Raw genomic sequence first — 17,316 nt, 5'->3', positions numbered from 1 at the left:
AACGGGACGGGGTTAAGGGTGTTACACCAATCATCTAATTATACATCTAAGAATAATTTCAACCTTCAAACTACACAAAATTACACTGATTCCAAAATTTCAACATAAAATAACCATTTTTATGAAAACTCATTAAAACCTTAGAATCTTTTAACGAAACTCTAGAGAAAGTTTAGAAACCTTTTAATCATATCAAAACTAATTGAAAAACACTTTGAAAACCTTATTTTTATTCAAAATCCCAAAATTCACCATTAACAACCTAATTTTCGGCATTTATTCATAATATTCGATTCAATATGTAAAAACTCTATTTAATAGACTAGATATCATTAAAAACTAATAGGAAATCGACTCGTTACCTTTGATGGGAGAAAAACGAACATTTAGTTGAAAGTTCAGAAAAAACTCACTTGAAGAAAAATCAATGGATTTAATGGTGTTCTTAGTGTCCTTCTTTGAATTCAAAAGGGTTTTTATGTTTGAAGGATAATAGAAAACAAGAAATTTGAGTAATAGAGACAAAAAATCGAAAGATGAAATTGTGAGGTTTACTTCTCTCATGATGACACAAATAAAATGGATGGAGGGGTTTCTTTCTATTTTTCATTCACGTCAAAAGTAGGGTGAATGGAAAAACTTAGGCTCATTTTTTAAATTTGGCTTATTTTCTTTAAAACTATTTTTAATTTAACCTTTTTTACAAAATAGTCCTCTTTTCAAAATTGAAGTTTTTTTTCTACCTTATTTTCAAAAATTGATTTGATTTTCAAAAAGCTATAGTCAAAAATAATTTTGGGTTATCATAATTCAAAATTTTGGAACCCATTTTGAGCCAAAATTCCTAATTTACCCTCGAAACTTCTAGACTAAATTTTGGGGTATGACATAGGTGATCTAACCTATTCAACCATCGGTTCGGTTATTAAAATACTAAATAGGATATTCTGAGATTGTACCACATCATCATCTATTTTTTTTTTGAGGTTTGAGGTGCCACTTCATCAAATATTTAGAATTTTCAAGTTCAGATATTAAAATGGACCTAGTTTTTAAGTTCAAAATAGACAAAAAAAGGTACAAGTACTAAAGGGAACGTAGTTGTCAAGTTAAAGGGCCAATGAGGACCTACATACCAAGTTTAGGGGCTAAAAGTCACATTATCTCTTTTATTTCACGGTCATTAATAGAATGGACTTAAATAAATAACGATTTTCAAATTTTAGAGGCCAGTATGAACTTACTTGTCAAGTTCAGGGATTAAAATTTAAATTACCCCTAAAAATATATATAAAAGTCTCAAAAAAAAATCTAAAGGTAAACAAAAATAGTAATTTTATTTATTTTAAATTACATTTTAATTATTTATATTTAAAATATTATATATTAATCACTTAATTATTATTTTATTACCAAGTAGTACGATTAGCTTCCTGATGACTGCCATTAATTGGTACTCCGTTACCTTCTTAATTACTGCCCTTTTTAAGTGGTGTTCCAAATGATTGTTAAATGTTAAGTTGGCAATAGATAGTTTACCCAAAAATCTAAAATTTAAAGCCAAAAGCAGCATGAGCATCCTTCCCAGTCGTACGGAAATTACTTGAACAGAGGAGCACCAAAAATAACAGCAGAGAGCAAATCCAGAAAAAAAAAAACAGCAAAAGATTTCGAAAAGAAGAGAGAGGAAATTTGTAGAGAAGATGGCGTGGGGATGGGGGATCTACGAGGGAATGGTTGTAATTGGATCTCTAGTTCTTCTAGGATGGGCAGGTCTTTGGTTCTTAAACCGGAGGCTTTACAAAGAGTACGAGGAAAAAAGAGCTTTGGTTCAAATCATCTTCAGTGTTGTTTTCGCTTTCTCTTGTAACCTTCTCCAGCTTGTTCTTTTTGAGATCATCCCTGTCCTTTCCAGAGAGTAAGAGTTGCCCTTTCTCTCCCTCTCTCTTTGGATTTTCTTTCTGTTGTTTTAGATATTGGGTTTCTTAGTTTAGTCTAAATTTGCTCTCTTTTTTTTCAGGAGTTAACTAGATTTCTATGTATGTTTAGTGGTTTTTCAGTGTAATTATTTTTGTGGGTTTTGTGAATAGAGGAAATGAAGTTGAATACTTGTTTCTTTTGGGGAATTTATTATTGAGAAATTGGGAATGGATAGTATTATAGGAAATTGGATATTCGAGTTTTGGATCAATTTAACTATTGAGACCGATTGTGTGAATCGTGCTTTAGGAGTTAACTATCCATTTATATTTTAGGGCTTTTGGGTATTGTAGTTGTATGGCGTTTGGTTTTCTTTTTTGGTTGTCTGTGAATGAGATAAAAAAAAGAAGAAGAAGAGAAATTGAATTGGAATCTGATGATTCACAATTTTCCTGGTTTCTGAGACTACTTGGAGGCTGGTGAATGTAATTTGCATATTATTGCTTGCTTCTTCTCTTTTTCTATTACCTTTTAGTTGTTACTTTATGTAATTTCCTTTTGCTTTCAGAAGACTGGTTTATTTTATTTTTGTGCAGGAACACCTATTGGCTTTTATATATCTGAATGTTTAACTAAGTCACTTCTATGTATACATGCTATTTAGTTTATTGGAAGAGAATATGGTAAGGAAAAAAGGTGTACTTTTACACTTGATTTTGAGTATATTAGTTTTAATGCAACTATGGAGCTTAATCTTCTATTCAAGGGGTAATTCAAGTAAATTGATCCTTTTTGAAATGTGAATCTGTACGTACAATTTATTAGAAGTCCCCTTTTTCTTAATTCATAAGATAATGAAGTACATTAAACTTCTGAATATCAAAGTTTTTTTCGTTTATTTGGTTTGCACTTTTGTTGTTCTACATTTTATTAATTCTCTCTAGAGCTTAATCTTCTATCCAAAGGCTAATCCAGTAAATTGATCCTTTTTGAAATGTGAATCTGTTGGTACAATTTATTAGAAGTCCCCCTTCTCTTAACTCATAAGCTAATGAAGTGCATTAAACTTCTGAATTTTAAGTTTTTGTTGCTTATTTGGTTTGTGCTTTTGTTCTACAATTAATTTTCTCTAGGGTGGTTGTAAACTTTGATTTAATTATTTGAATGTCATAATTCCCATTTAACTCACATTTCCCCTTTTGTTGACAGGGCAAGATTGATAAACTGGAAGGTGGATCTATTCTGTTTGATTTTGCTACTAGTATTCATGTTGCCATATTACCATTGCTACTTGATGCTTTGCAATAGTGGTAAGTTTGTTATTTTTAAAGCTAATTGAATTGTTTTAACACCTACTTTCTGTTATAATAGACTTGTTGTTTCTCTTGTGAGGATTAGTGTTGAGATGTTAACCTTTCTGGGACTTTGCTGTTTCTCCTTCTCCTTGATATGACCGTCCACATCATTGAATAACCATCATTTTTAATGAGTTACCTTTGGTAGATGGTGAATATACTATGTTTATACTATCCGTTTACACATCTTTGTCACACAGTTGAGTTCTGAGCTGAAAGGGATCTACAAGAATAGTTACCGTGTTCCTAATATTGTCAATTCATGCCTATGCAGTGGCAATACTGTTAGTGAAAGTTTCTGAGAGCAAACATGCTACTCATGAAACTGAAAACTAATAACATGATTACTTGGGTTCAGTATTATCGTTTAGGCCTATTAATGTCTTCTTTTTGTGCATCTCAGGTGTGAGGAAGGAGCGGGCTGGACTTGGAGCTATAATATTTTTGTTGGCATTTCTCTATGCTTTTTGGCGCATGGGTGTTCACTTTCCCATGCCCTCTCCAGACAAAGGTCTTTTCGTTTGCATTTAGTTAAGTTCATAGTTTCAATGTGGCTCACATGCACAGGCACAAACTCACTATGTTTATACATATTTTTCTTCTTTATGATTACTTTCCCATGCCCTCTCCAGACAAAGGTCTTTTCGTTTGCATTTAGTTAAGTTCATAGTTTCAATGTGGCTCACATGCACAGGCACAAACTTACTATGTTTATACATATTTTTCTTCTTTATGATTAAACTGGTTTCCTGAAATGATTCCAAAAGTCTATCTTAATGATATGAGGACTACGCCTGAAATTTTGGAGGATGCTTATAATTAGATTGCACTGGAGCAAATGTGTCTGCTTTTAAGATTTTAGAAAAATAATATAGGCTGCAGCGTTCCATGAATATTAGCTGGATGCCAAGGTTGGAACTTATTTCCCAGTTTTGGGTAAAGAGAAATTTATGATCGATTTGGAGGTATAATTTAAAAAAAAAAAAATACTGTAAGAGTCTGTTGTTGATAAGGCAAGTGAGATCAGTCAGCTCATCCTATACATTTTCACATTTCTTATTTCTTTAAAGGATATGCTTCTGCCTAGTTAATAGTTGCAGGCAAAAAATCTGGACTTTCTGGCGTTAATGGTTTAATTTTAATGTTATGCATACATCTTATGCGCAATTGTTTCAGAAATATTAGCTCCTGCTTTCCAGCTTCTCAGCTCCTTTTGATTTTTGTTTTTCAGGTTTCTTCACGATGCCTCAGTTGGTCAGTCGAATTGGTGTTGTTGGAGTAACTGTTATGGCTGTCCTATCCGGTTTCGGTGCTGTAAATTTGCCATACAGCTATTTGTCACTTTTCATCAGGTATTGACATGTATTGGTTATCTGATTTCTTGGTTCTTGGATGCAGAAGAGTTAAACAGATTGACTTCCTGCATGCTTCATATTTTAAGAACCATTTATCCTGTGTTATGTGCAGAATATAATTTTCCTCAATTATTTTTCGTTGCTTGCTTAGTATTTTGTTTGATCATAACTTGTTGGTTGCAACCTTAATTCTTCTCTGTTTATGGCTAACACATGAGTAAAATCAAACGTTGGCATATTTAGTTTTCCTGTATCATGGTTGTTTCTATGTATCTAAATGATTTTGATTTGTTACTTGCAGAGAGATTGATGAATCAGAGATTAAGGCATTGGAGAGACAACTAATGCAATCAATTGAGACTTGTGTGGCTAAGAAAAAGAAAATCATTCTTTCTCAAATGGAGATGGAACGAATTCAAGGATCTGATGAGGTTTACTGCTCTTGCTCCTTGTCTCGTCACTTTCAAATTGATGCAATTTATTGGGTGGGGTCTTTAATGACCCCAATAGAAATATTTAAGGTTATGAATGAAGCATAGTTTGCGGCTGAAAATGGAGATAAACATAAATAGCATTCTGCTTAAGCTAAATATTCATTGGTTTTAAATTCTGTCAAATTTGAATTTAATATGATTCGTACTTGTCTAGTTTTTTTTTTTTTGTTTATTTCTTGCCATTTTTTAAAAACAATTTATTTATATTTTGACCATAAAACCTACGTGCTTCTCAAGTCCTGTGATTGGCTGTGATTAGAGTTACTATTTTCTTTTGGCTAATTAAAGATTTATGTTTCAGAACTTAAAGGGCAGATCCTTCTTCAAAAGGATTGTAGGCACGGTTGTACGTTCAGTGCAAGATGATCAAAAGGAACAAGGTCTTCATTTCTTTCCCCCTCTTCAAAATATACTGTAAAATTCCCTATACTGATGAACTTGTGATGTGGTATATTCTGTATAAAATCTTCGACTTCGAAGCTTTTATTTTGATGTTTCTCCTTTTAATGTTTCCAGGACACCTCAATAAAGTCAATAGGATTTCTCCTTGGATAATCATACTATTATATGAACCTCAACTATCATCTAATAGACTCAAATTTGGCAATGTTATTCATTATGGTTGCTGTTTTTATGTGTTGACATTTTGATCATCAAATAAGTGAAGGCATATGCTTTCATATGTCTCATTTCCTTTTCAATTTGATTTTTACTTTCTTTCTCTTTTTCTCTTTAAAAGTTGGATATATTATTTTTTGCGATGTTTATGTGTCATGGCTCTTCTTGTATATGGTTTCTTTATAGCTATTACACCTCTACTGTGAGATTGTAGATTTTGTAAGAATGAACTAAAGTGGAGAAATGGCAGTATTGTTTTCCTTTTAGTTTTGGTGGAATTTAACCTTGTTTTGTTATCCATGCTTAAAGACGTGGTTCATTCATTGAATGCAATTTCCTGCCTGTAAGCATCAGGGAGACAAAAGTTCCTGCCTATTTTTCTTTGTCTAAATTGGTATTGGGCATAGTGGCTTTATTGTTATCAAAGTTTTGACTCAATTTTCAAACTTTTATGGACAGACTGAATTGCCAATTTAAACTTTTTGATTCACTGATTTTATGTTTTCACATAGTGTTTTGAATTTCTTTTTTCTTGACAGCCATCTATGCTTGTTTCTTGGCTTTTGCGTCTCAGTGGCTTTCCTATTTTGTGTTTATGTACTTTTAGAATTCCAAGGAAGATGTTTTATTTCACTCTCTTTACATTGGCATTTGGGTTCTACATTTGGAAGGTAAATAATAATTATGATTCAATATTTTCTAATCTATGAAGTGGTTAATCATCTTTCTTTGCAGACATTAAAATCTTGGATGCTGAGGTTCAAGCTCTGGAAGAGCTTTCAAAGCAGCTATTCTTGGAAATCTATGAGCTTCGCCAGGCTAAGGTCTAACTTCAGCTGTAAACTTGTTTTCTAACTTATTGGATATGATTTTTTTTTTTTTTGTACTGTCTCTTAAGGTCTTCTAATCTTTCAAAGTGGAAACAAACCAAGGCTCAGAGCTAGTCAGATCAGTGGGCACTTTAAAATCTGATATTTAGATGATGGATTATGTCTTAGAGATAACAGAAGTGAAATCAAATTGACATGAGTTATTGTGCTGTCATATTATCTGTTAATCTTCTTGAAAATTGATATAGTGAACTGTTCTCTTGTATAAGATTTACCATGCATTGATTAAAGCAAAAAGATGCTGAGAAATAGAAAATAAGATATTGATATTAACAAATGTAAAAGACTTTCTGTTTTGCTATTTCTTGTAGTTTTTTTAAGGTCAAAATACCAGTACTTATTTGTTTGAAATTTAGTCCATGTTTAAGTATTTTGATAAACATGATTGTCACTGTCCTAGCTACCCTGTAATGTTTGCAACCGTTGGTCTTCTTGTTTATATTTTGCAGGAGGCTGCTGCTTATTCACGAACATGGAAGGGCCATATGCAGAATTTGCTTGGATATGCAGGTTCAGTTTATTGTGTGTACAAAATGATTAAGGTATATCATCAAGGAATTTTACTTCCCTTTACTACATCGTTCATTTCGAGTAAAGAGTAAAATTTAGTGGCCTGAAAATGAGATGTCTTCTATAAAGAAATATGTTGAAGATAACAATCATTAAGATTGCAAAAATTGACATGTCTGACAAACATTTAGTGAAAATGAGCTCTAATTCTTGTAATGTGCTAAAAGTTCAAAATCTCGTTGATTTCATGGATAACTAGATGCACATGTTTTTGGTGTTTATGTTTTTAGGGTGCCTTATTTCTGTAGGATTTCCATTTTTTGCTACTTTAAGAATCTTTAATTTTTCATTTTTTACTGAAACTTTACCTCTCCTCTAATACGAGCTAGGGCCTTATTTCTGTAGGATTTCCATTTTTTGCTACTTTAAGAATCTTTAATTTTTCATTTTTTACTTAAAACTTTACTTCTCCAATATTAGCTAGTGTCTGCTCACCTTATAGTTTCCCTTAATCAACTTAGTAAGATTTATATCATTTTAACTTAATTCCCACTATGAAGATTATAGTATGCTATCAAAATGATAGAGAGCTTATGTTACCACAGCTTTAACAAATTGACACGTTTCAATGGTGATATAAATGGATAATTGCAAGATGTGGTGGGGCATTTTACGCCTATAAAAGCTCTATTGCACATTGACTTGAGTAGCCTACATTTGGGCTGAAGTGGTGAAGTCCTCTGAAATGTTTGCAACCCTTGCTTTGAGAATAGGGAAAGAGCATGAATCAGTGTATTTCATTGTGTCCAAACAAGGACAATGTGAACTTACTACATGGCAGTGTTCTTGAAACAGAAACAACTCTAACAATGTATTGGACCTACAGCTTCAATTTTTAATTTTTGTTGTTTATGCTAAGGGTTTCTGAGGCTGGTTAGGTCCTTAAAAGTTTACTATTTAATTCTGAGTTTGTGAAATTGCTTATTTATCAATTTTCTTTTAATTTTGTTTTCTTCCGATTTAAGATTTAATGCATGAAGAAGTTGCCTGATTGGTCTTTTTTTTTTTTCTCCATGCAGTCATTACAAAGTGTTGTTTTCAAGGAGGTGTGGCCTCTCTGAATGATCTCTGCTATCTTTATCTTTTTCTCCTATTTTAAGATCATTGCAATGTATCATAAAATCTGTTTCTTTGGCAGGCTGGTTCAGTTGACCCTGTTACAATGTCAATTACCATATTGTTGCAGTTCTTTGATATTGGAATAGATGCTGCATTGTTATCACAGGTCAGTTGTGAATAAAACTTACTGCATTAGGTACTTTATAATGTCAATAAATTTAGAACCTGCTACTTTTTTATAAACAATTGAGAACTTACTATTTAGGTGTTCTAAAAGGTCAATAAATTTAGAACTTTTGTACATTTGTCAATAAATTTAGAACTTCATTTAGTCAAAGGTCAATAAATTTAGAACCTGAGTTGGTATTGCTTTGTATAATTTTTTTTATACTTGTATAATTTGTTTCAAATGATCTGTGCTTAGGTATTTTATTCATTTGTACAGTGAGTGCTGATTCTAGCATTTTGTGATTTAGGAAAAGTTAACCATCTTGTTGCCTTTAGGTATTAAACTATACAGTCTTTTGGTTGGGGTTAATATATGGCATCTTACTGTTTTTATATTTGTTATTTGCAGTATATTTCCCTGCTGTTTATTGGAATCTTGATCACAATATCAGTGCGGGGTTTCTTAACAAATCTAATGAAGGTAATCTTCGTTTTTGGTGGCTGTCATGGTAGTTCTGTTTTTTATATGGTTCATAGTTTTAGTTACCATATGCTAAGTCTACATTTTATTGAAAATCCAAAAGTCTGTTTTGCCGATCCAGAATCAATGAATTTTCGTTAACAATGTAAAAACCTTTAAAATATTCAGGTCATCTTATTGTTTCTATGTTGCTACTTTGGCAGCTTTTATGACTGTCATCATCATTGATCATTGATCATTGACTTATTGCTATTGTTGTTCTTACTATTAATTCACCGCTTCTTATGGAGAATATTGTCTTTTTTCTTTATATATATTTATTTTGTTGTATGCATGAGCAGCAAGCTTGAGGCATCATGTCCACCTTATGTGCCCTATCGTCATTATTGAATGAAATCATATTTGTTTTAGAAGTAGTTTGTGGTTCCTAGTATCTAGTATTCTGCAGCTTTACTTACAATGTTTTGTTGCATGCAGTTCTTCTTTGCAGTTTCCAGAGTTGGTAGTGGATCTTCAAGCAATGTTGTCCTTTTCCTTTCTGAAATTATGGGAATGTACTTCCTCTCTTCAATTCTTCTGATAAGAAAAAGTTTGAGGACTGAGTACAGGTATGGCTTGATCGATGACTTTGTATATCTATTATGTTTCTTATTAAGGAAGAAAAATATTCCCTTCCCTTTGTAATAATCTCGTGGATGTTAAATATCTCTTTTCAGTTTAAAACCTGTAGCTTATGAGTTGTGTATCCCTTGGCAGGTTGATTATAACAGATGTTTTGGGTGGAGATATTCAGTTTGACTTTTACCACCGGTGGTTTGATGCAATTTTTGTAGCGAGTGCTTTCCTTTCTCTGATTTTGCTTTCTGCACATTATACGTCTCGCCAAGCTGACAAACACCCTATTGATTGATGTATTCTCATGTAAGTAAACAGATCACTTCATTACGTCATTGTAACATTTAATCCCTCCTAGTGACTGCAATGATATAGAATTTCATTTGTGCCAAAGCAATGTGAGGAAAAGATAAAAGGGTACTTCTTGCCAACTTGTTTTTTACTGAATGCATCATATCACACCGTTTTCCTTGTTTAGGTTTGCCATGAGGAAGCATTATTGTAAAATTTCAATTCAGTTTCGAGTCCCAAAACAGATACCAAATTGGATTAATCCAACATTATTTAATCCATGTTATGTCTATTCAGTCCTTTTTATGTGTGATTCATTTTTTCGGTTTTTCATTAAAAAAAAATTGAATTAATGTGTGGAAACAAGTCTGTCGTTTCTCATTATTAAAAAGCTTTCAGTTTTATGCTTAAACTTGTATCTAACAAATAACTGCGTGTGATTCATCTTAAAGAGTTGCTGTCTCTAAGACGATCATGAGTCATATTTGTCAAAGCAGTATTGTTCTGTGATCATTAAGATTGGCTCGGAAATTCCATTGAATTGTTTCGTTTTAGCTCTCAAAGCTGTGGACTTGAACTCACCTGAGATGTAGACCTGTAGGCCTGACCTAATGAATACAATATGGGTTGAAGAGTCAGGTTCTTATAAGCAACATGACTCTCCCCCAAAAGTTCCTGAAAAACCACAAATTTCTAATCCTATTTAGGAGATCAACCCTTAAGTTACTATTTAGGTCTTTGCTAGCAACAAATTTCCTAAGAAGTTAGGGTAAAATCGAAGCTGCAGCTGTAGCAGCAATTGGTCAGTGTTAGATTTACTTTAAAGAAACGGTTTGCTCCAGTACTAGTGTGTATCTGCACCATTCATGTTTCTAAATGCAATTTGTTCCGAGTTTTTCATATATTTAGAGCATCATACTTTATACTCATGTCCAAATATGTACATAAATGTTAGATATGGATAAAAAATTTAGCCTACATAGATATAAACTTAACACGTATTCTGTTAATTAAACGCTTTTTGGTCATTGATTTGAAATGATGCATTGAAATACACCTGTAACAGCCCTTACACTTTTTGAAAAAAATTGAAATGCTGGCTTGGCTAGTACATTAGTGACAACTTTGTTCAGTGTTAAGTGGTGTTATACCTGCCAAGTATCAGGTTTTCGTGGTTTCATACTAAAGTTGTGGCTTCCAATTAGTTTTAAGTTGGATGCTTGACGTAGTATAAAAGCTCAGGTTTTGTCATTTTGTTCATCCTGCCTTACTCAAGCGAGGTCGGAATTATTTCCTGGATACTTTCATTAGGTTCTACAAAAAATTCGTAGATAGTGTAAAGACTTACCTCAAGTTGAATCAAAGTGAATTTATACTTCTAGCTAGTTTGCTGTTAAAACAATGAAGAAATCAGGATGAGACTAACTAATCACATTTGCCATTGCATGATTTTATATGATTCTTGGTTGTCGTTTTTCTATTTGTTGTTCTTAGCCCTTGCATTCCAGGAAGATGAACCGTTGCCACTAACTTGCAGGTTGCAACCATTGCATGATTTTAAATTATTCTTGCTTGTCATTTTTCTATTTGTTGTTCTTACCCCTTGCATTCCAGGAAGATGAACCATTGCCACTAACTTGCAGGTCGCAAATTACGCATGTAAAACATACTTTGGAAATCCCTTGAGACTGGATTTGTCTTCTACATCACCAATTATATGATTCCAGATGAAGAAACTTCAAGCTATAATTTTGTTTATGATGTAAGAGAGATGATTATTTGTGTATGTCAGTTGATAATTCATTTGTCGAGTCATATGTAAACCCCGATTCTTTAACTCGGCTATATTGTTTTCAATACAAGCTCTCCTTTACAATTTAATGTAATGGTATCAAACGCCGATAATAACGACTGGATGTCGCTGATGATAAGAGGTAGGTTTTAGATTTGTTCGGTTGAAATTTTTTATTTTATGAAGAACGGTTGCTGATACTTCCATTAGATTTTTGGTTTTTTCATATTAATTTTAGATTTTGGGTTTTCAAACTTATTTTGACAAAATAGGTTTACTTTAAGGTTTTTGAGCATTATTTTTTTCATAAATATTGTTAAAAACATAATTTGTCGAGTAAATAAAATAATAAATATTTTTTATTTTAGTATTTTTTTGAAAAATGATTTTCTATATGGAAGTTTTGACCTATTTTCACTCTTTTAAACGTAAGTATTTATTGTACATCATAAAATTAAAATTAGTTATAAATTAAATAAAAATAAAATTCAGTTTAATCATGCTTTCTTCTTAAATATATATTTCAAAAATAATTTAATCACTTCAGGTTGGCCCGGTTTTTCCGGTTTCTTTCTTGTTTTTTTCTTTTAGGCTTATTGTTGATATTAATAAACTACAAAATGTTCTTAATTTAATAATCGGTATTAGATAAAAGTGCAAATTTTAGTTAATGACTTCTTTCCATATAAGATTTAATTATGCCTAATTATTTGTTTAGCCTTCTAACTTTATAAAAGAAGTTATTTTAGTGCATTTAATTTTTCTGTCTTTTTAGATTTTAAACTTACGTTGTTTGTCAAGTTACCTACAATAGATGAAAAAGTTAACAAACGTTAACTTTGTTGATATGACATATATATGGATTGCCACGTGAATGTTATATCAACAATTAATAATTTTTAAAATTTAAAATTTCAAAAAATTATAAAAATATTTTTAAAATTATTAAAAAATATAAAATTACAAAAAATAAATTTTAAATTTTTTAATTTGTAAAAAATTAATTGTTAACTTAGTTTACATGTAGATTACCATGTGAATGCAACATTTGTAAAATTAACAAACATTAATTTTTTCATCCATTTTGGGTGGTATGATAAGCAATCCAAGTTTAAAGGTTGAAAAGATAAAAATTAAATGAATGGCCAAAATAATTTCTTTATAAAATTAGAAGTTTAAATAAATTATTACGCGATGTAATTAGTATACATCCCTTTTGTAATTGACACAGTAAATTCAAAACTTTATAATACCTGATAAATTTTCAACCTAATTAAATATTTTCACCTCATTTATGGGTTTCTATTTCTTTTCTTTCTTTTAAAACTCAGGTTTCATCTTCGTCCAACTCATCCTCGCCGACACGGTTGCTGTCAAATCTGTAGCCCCTTCCTTTACTGTCACAATCCCACCTCCAAACCCTAACCCCATCTCGTTGCATCAGGTGCAACCCTGCCTTTATTTCCATGGCTGAACCCTCCAAAATCCAACCTTTTCGAACTTGATTCCCATTCCAATCCTTCGTTAACAAGGATTTTGCTCTTTCCATTGATAAGTATTTATCCTTTTAGATTACTTAACGCAGTGCATAAAAAATTATAAAAAAATGATAAATACCTCAATAGGAAGACAATCTCAACATAAATAGATTTTTTTTAAAAAAAAAAATTTAAAACCTTTGATTTCGCTCAGCTCCCAATTTGACTTCATATTGGAATATTCATCTTTTTGACTTTTTTGAGTTTCCTTCTCTCAATTTCAATAACAATTTAAAGAATACTTTTACAATGAGAGTAAGTTAAATTTTTTTATTATTTTTTTTGGGTTTTTTTCCATTTCTACTAAGTTTATCCCTCCTATTATGGCAACTTTGGTCCAATGAACTTCACCACTGAAGAGGTTATGAGTACTACATAGTTTTCATAAATAATTATTTCAAATATGGACACCATTATCTAGTGCATCGTAATATTAAAAAATTTAAAAAATTCTAAGAGTCTTGTTTTAGAAGCTGAAATTTTTTTATTTAACAAGTTCGTACTATACTTCGTTGAAATGAGATTCTTTCTCAATTGATCGCACCAAGATTTCCACAATAAAAAGGTGTAGTTGAGAGAAAGAACAAAACCCTACTTGACATGATTCGTTTAATGTTAAGTTATTCGTAACTTCCAACATCCTTTTAGGGATATGCATTGCAAACAACTTGCTACATTTTGAATTATGTACCAACTAAGTCATTACCTAAGATTCTGTATGAAATATGGCATGGTAGGAAGCGCAATCTAAATCACTTTAGGATATGAGAATGTTCAGTGCATGTATTGGATAAGGATACTAAGTAGTTGGATTAACAAACAAAATTGTGCATGTTTGTAGGATATTTAAAAGGAAGAAATGGTGGATTATTTTATAACTTGAGGGACCAAATTATCAAGATATCAACACATGTAACATTTCTTAAGGATAGTTGTATGAATGACTTTAAAACTCAAACTAGATTATTACTCGAGGAATTTTTAAGAAATAAAGGGAACCCTCCAAATTTAATATTAGATTCGATTCAAATGATCAACAACACATAAAACCTCAACGTAGTGGGAGAGTCCCTAGGAGACTAGTTTCTTCATGTACAATGCCAATGTTTATAACATGGAAACCATCGAGCAAGAAGATGATTCGCTCAATTATGAAGATGCTATGCAGAATGTTGATTTCAAGCTCTAGAAAGAGGCTATGGATGTTGAAATGGATTCTATGAAATCCAATACAATCTGAGAACTTGTAAATTTACCGGACAAGATAAAACCCATAAGGCGTAAGTGGATCTACAAGAGGAAAAGAAATGCAGAAGAAAATATTAAAACGTATAACATAGAATTGTAACAAGGGGGAACACGTAAAAAAAGGGCATTTTATTATGAGGAAACCTTCTTGCCTATAGCAATGCTTAAGTCTATCTACATTTTTGTATCAAGCAATCAAAATATTTGGATTTGATAAGAATGTTAATGAACCTTGTGTTTACCAATGCATTAGGAATGAAAAGGTGGTCTTCTTTGTTCTATATGTTGATGATCTTATACTCCATGGGAATGGTGTAGGGATGTTATCATTAGTTAAACTGTGGTTGGCACAAAAATTTAGAATGAAGGATTTAGGTGAAGCTAATTATGTTGTGGAAATTTGAATTCTTTGATATTGAAAGAACAAAATGATAATTTCTACCTCAAGCTTTATACATAAATAAGATTTCGAAATGTTTTGTGATAATTGAAGCGTATAAGGATATACAAGGTAGTTAGAGATTGAAACTTTAACATTATACATGCTAAAGTCTTATAATAGGTACCTACAAACACATCCATAATGTATGCATGACTAACAAAAAAAAAAAAAAAGGTCAATGTTACTACTAAGAAAATGTCATTAATATAAGTAGTGGCTAGAATTATGAAAAAGAAGAGAGAGAAAATGTAAGAGAGAATAAGAAGAGAAGGAAAATAAAAAATAATAAAAAAGGAAAGTTAATAAAATAAAAAAAAAGAATTAAATTGTTCAAAAAGAAGAAAGTATAAGGACTAGATGTGAACTTTGACTTAAACCTTTCATCTGAAATAATGATATGACATATTCCATCAACTTATTTTTATACTTGCCAACTGCAGGCTGCCACTAAGGTGTTTTAAATACTTGCCTTATTTGGTTTGGCAATTTAATGAAGAAAATCCTTAGACTTGTCCATGTGTTGTTTTATTGAAGATACTTTGGTCCATTTATGGAAACCAATACTTAGCTTTTGAAGATTGGATTGGATTTGAGTGAATCAATCAAAACTTACAAAGGGGAGATCTTTATACTTAGGAGTGATAGTGTAATACCCCTACCCGTATTCATTGCCAGAATAGGGTACGAAGTATTACCAGAGTTTACGAATTAATTTTTTTTAACTCAATTTAACCCCTTTATAGATATCTAACCTTCCCTGAAATTTTAAACCAAAAACAATCCACATCAACCAATCCAATTCAACATATTTTCAAGATAAATTCATGCATATTTATAAAATAACGTCATCACATACCCAAAACCAGGTTTGTTAACCATACTAATGGCTAACTTTACATTCATTTCACGTTAACATTTACTTTATTAGCTTATACATGCCATTGATATCCAAAATAAAGTTTTTTTATATACCGAAATCCTGAGGTTGATAGTGTGATGTGTCTTCGATCAAATCTGACCTCCGAGCTCTTAACACTACAAAACAGGGGAAAATGAAACAGAGTAAGCACTTTGTGCTTAGTAAGCTCATGTAACAAGAATTATACTTACCTAATATTTTCAATACAATACAATAAACATTCCTATATCCATTCAATGCATTATTACCCTAACATGCACAAACTCAACATTCAAGCTAGTACAATAATTTCCATGTACCAATAATATATACTATGATTGATGAGCTCATCAATACCATGATTTCCATTTCCTTGTTATTTTTCCATATTTATCCCGTTGAATTTATCAGAATTTCGATGGATTTTTTAGAGATACACTTTTAGTGTACAATTCCGGGTCCGTCAAATCATATTCTTGTGCGCACATTTCTATTTTAGAGAGCACACTCCCGCGAACCTTAACCTTGCAGCGGGATTACCAGTCCAGGCTAAATCCCCTGCAATATAAACTCATAGAGTATTGTCGGGATTACTAGTCCAGGCTAAATCCCCTACAATGACAATTACTCTAATGAGCTTGGATTTGAATTACTAGTCCAGGCTAAATTCAGACCCTAATTCGGATTACCCTTCCAGGCTAAATCCATTTTACAATTACTAGTCCAGGCTAAATTCAGACCTTAATTCGGATTACCCTTCCAGGCTAAATCCATTTTACACATATACTTTGAGAGGGCTATATCAGGATAGGATCACCCGTTCGGGCTAGATCCTTTTTATCGTCAATTCCTTTTCAGAGATCCATCGAATTTTCCTTTCATTCAACCGGGATTTCTTCCCATTTTATCAAATATATCAATGTTTCATTAATTTTCATACAATGAACATTCAAATCATACTCACATCAATAACATACAATCTCAAGCAATTTAAGAATATAATTCAAGTTACACGAACTTATCTTGATACTTGTTTGTAAACAAAAAAAATCTACTAATCCCGAACTTTTTCCTTTCCTCGATCTAGCTTCGTATTTGAATCTTCTGGATCTAAATAAATAAATTTAATTATCAATTTAATACATTTCATGTTCATATGCAACATTCTCTATAATTCAACTATTATTATTTATTGTTTATTCAAAGCTGTCTATTTGAGTCATAGTCACTAAATTATTTATAACTCGAGCTACCGAACTCCAAATTAAGATCAGTTAATTTTTCCTGAAACTAGACTCATATATCTTCTTACTATAAAATGTTCAGAATTTTTGATTTAGCCAATAAGTACAGTTTATTCTTTAAAGTCACACCTATTCTGCTGTCTAACAGTTCTGACCCTTCTTCACTAAAAATTAATTATCTCTTTATACAGGATTCAAATGATGCTATTGTTTGTTTCTCTTAAAAATAGACTCATTCAGGATTCTATACATATAAATTTAAGCCCCTAATTAGTTTTATTAAATTTTTTATGATTTTTCAAAGTCAGAACAGGGGAACCCGAATTCATTCTGACCTT

General features: G+C 31.6%; 1 protein-coding gene across 1 annotated transcript; it reads left to right on the top strand.

The window, feature by feature from the left end:
• The first annotated feature begins 1,444 nt into the window (after nt 1-1,444).
• Nucleotides 1,445-11,697, top strand: LOC108467176 (GPCR-type G protein 1). Its single transcript, XM_017767729.2, has 14 exons — nt 1,445-1,918; nt 3,130-3,230; nt 3,679-3,786; nt 4,507-4,627; nt 4,932-5,061; nt 5,426-5,504; nt 6,478-6,566; nt 7,082-7,174; nt 8,222-8,248; nt 8,341-8,427; nt 8,839-8,910; nt 9,388-9,518; nt 9,667-9,831; nt 11,460-11,697. Exons 1-13 carry the CDS (start codon nt 1,704-1,706, stop codon nt 9,818-9,820), a joined length of 1,407 nt encoding a protein of 468 aa, XP_017623218.1. The 5' UTR covers nt 1,445-1,703; the 3' UTR covers nt 9,821-9,831; nt 11,460-11,697.
• Nucleotides 11,698-17,316: the final 5,619 nt, after the last annotated feature.

Source organism: Gossypium arboreum, chromosome 2 (genome assembly GCF_025698485.1).
Source record: "Gossypium arboreum isolate Shixiya-1 chromosome 2, ASM2569848v2, whole genome shotgun sequence".
Lineage (NCBI taxonomy): Eukaryota > Viridiplantae > Streptophyta > Magnoliopsida > Malvales > Malvaceae > Gossypium > Gossypium arboreum.
Note: the sequence above shows the minus strand (reverse complement) of the source record. Positions and strands in the feature narration are given on the sequence as shown.

Coding starts and splice junctions, on each gene's coding strand:
- LOC108467176 (XM_017767729.2), top strand. CDS start 1,704: ATGGCGTGGGGATGGGGGATCTACGAGGGAATGGTTGTAATTGGATCT. Junction 3,231..3,678: donor CTTGATGCTTTGCAATAGTG/GTAAGTTTGTTA, acceptor TGTGCATCTCAG/GTGTGAGGAAGGAGCGGGCT. Junction 4,628..4,931: donor TATTTGTCACTTTTCATCAG/GTATTGACATGT, acceptor TGTTACTTGCAG/AGAGATTGATGAATCAGAGA.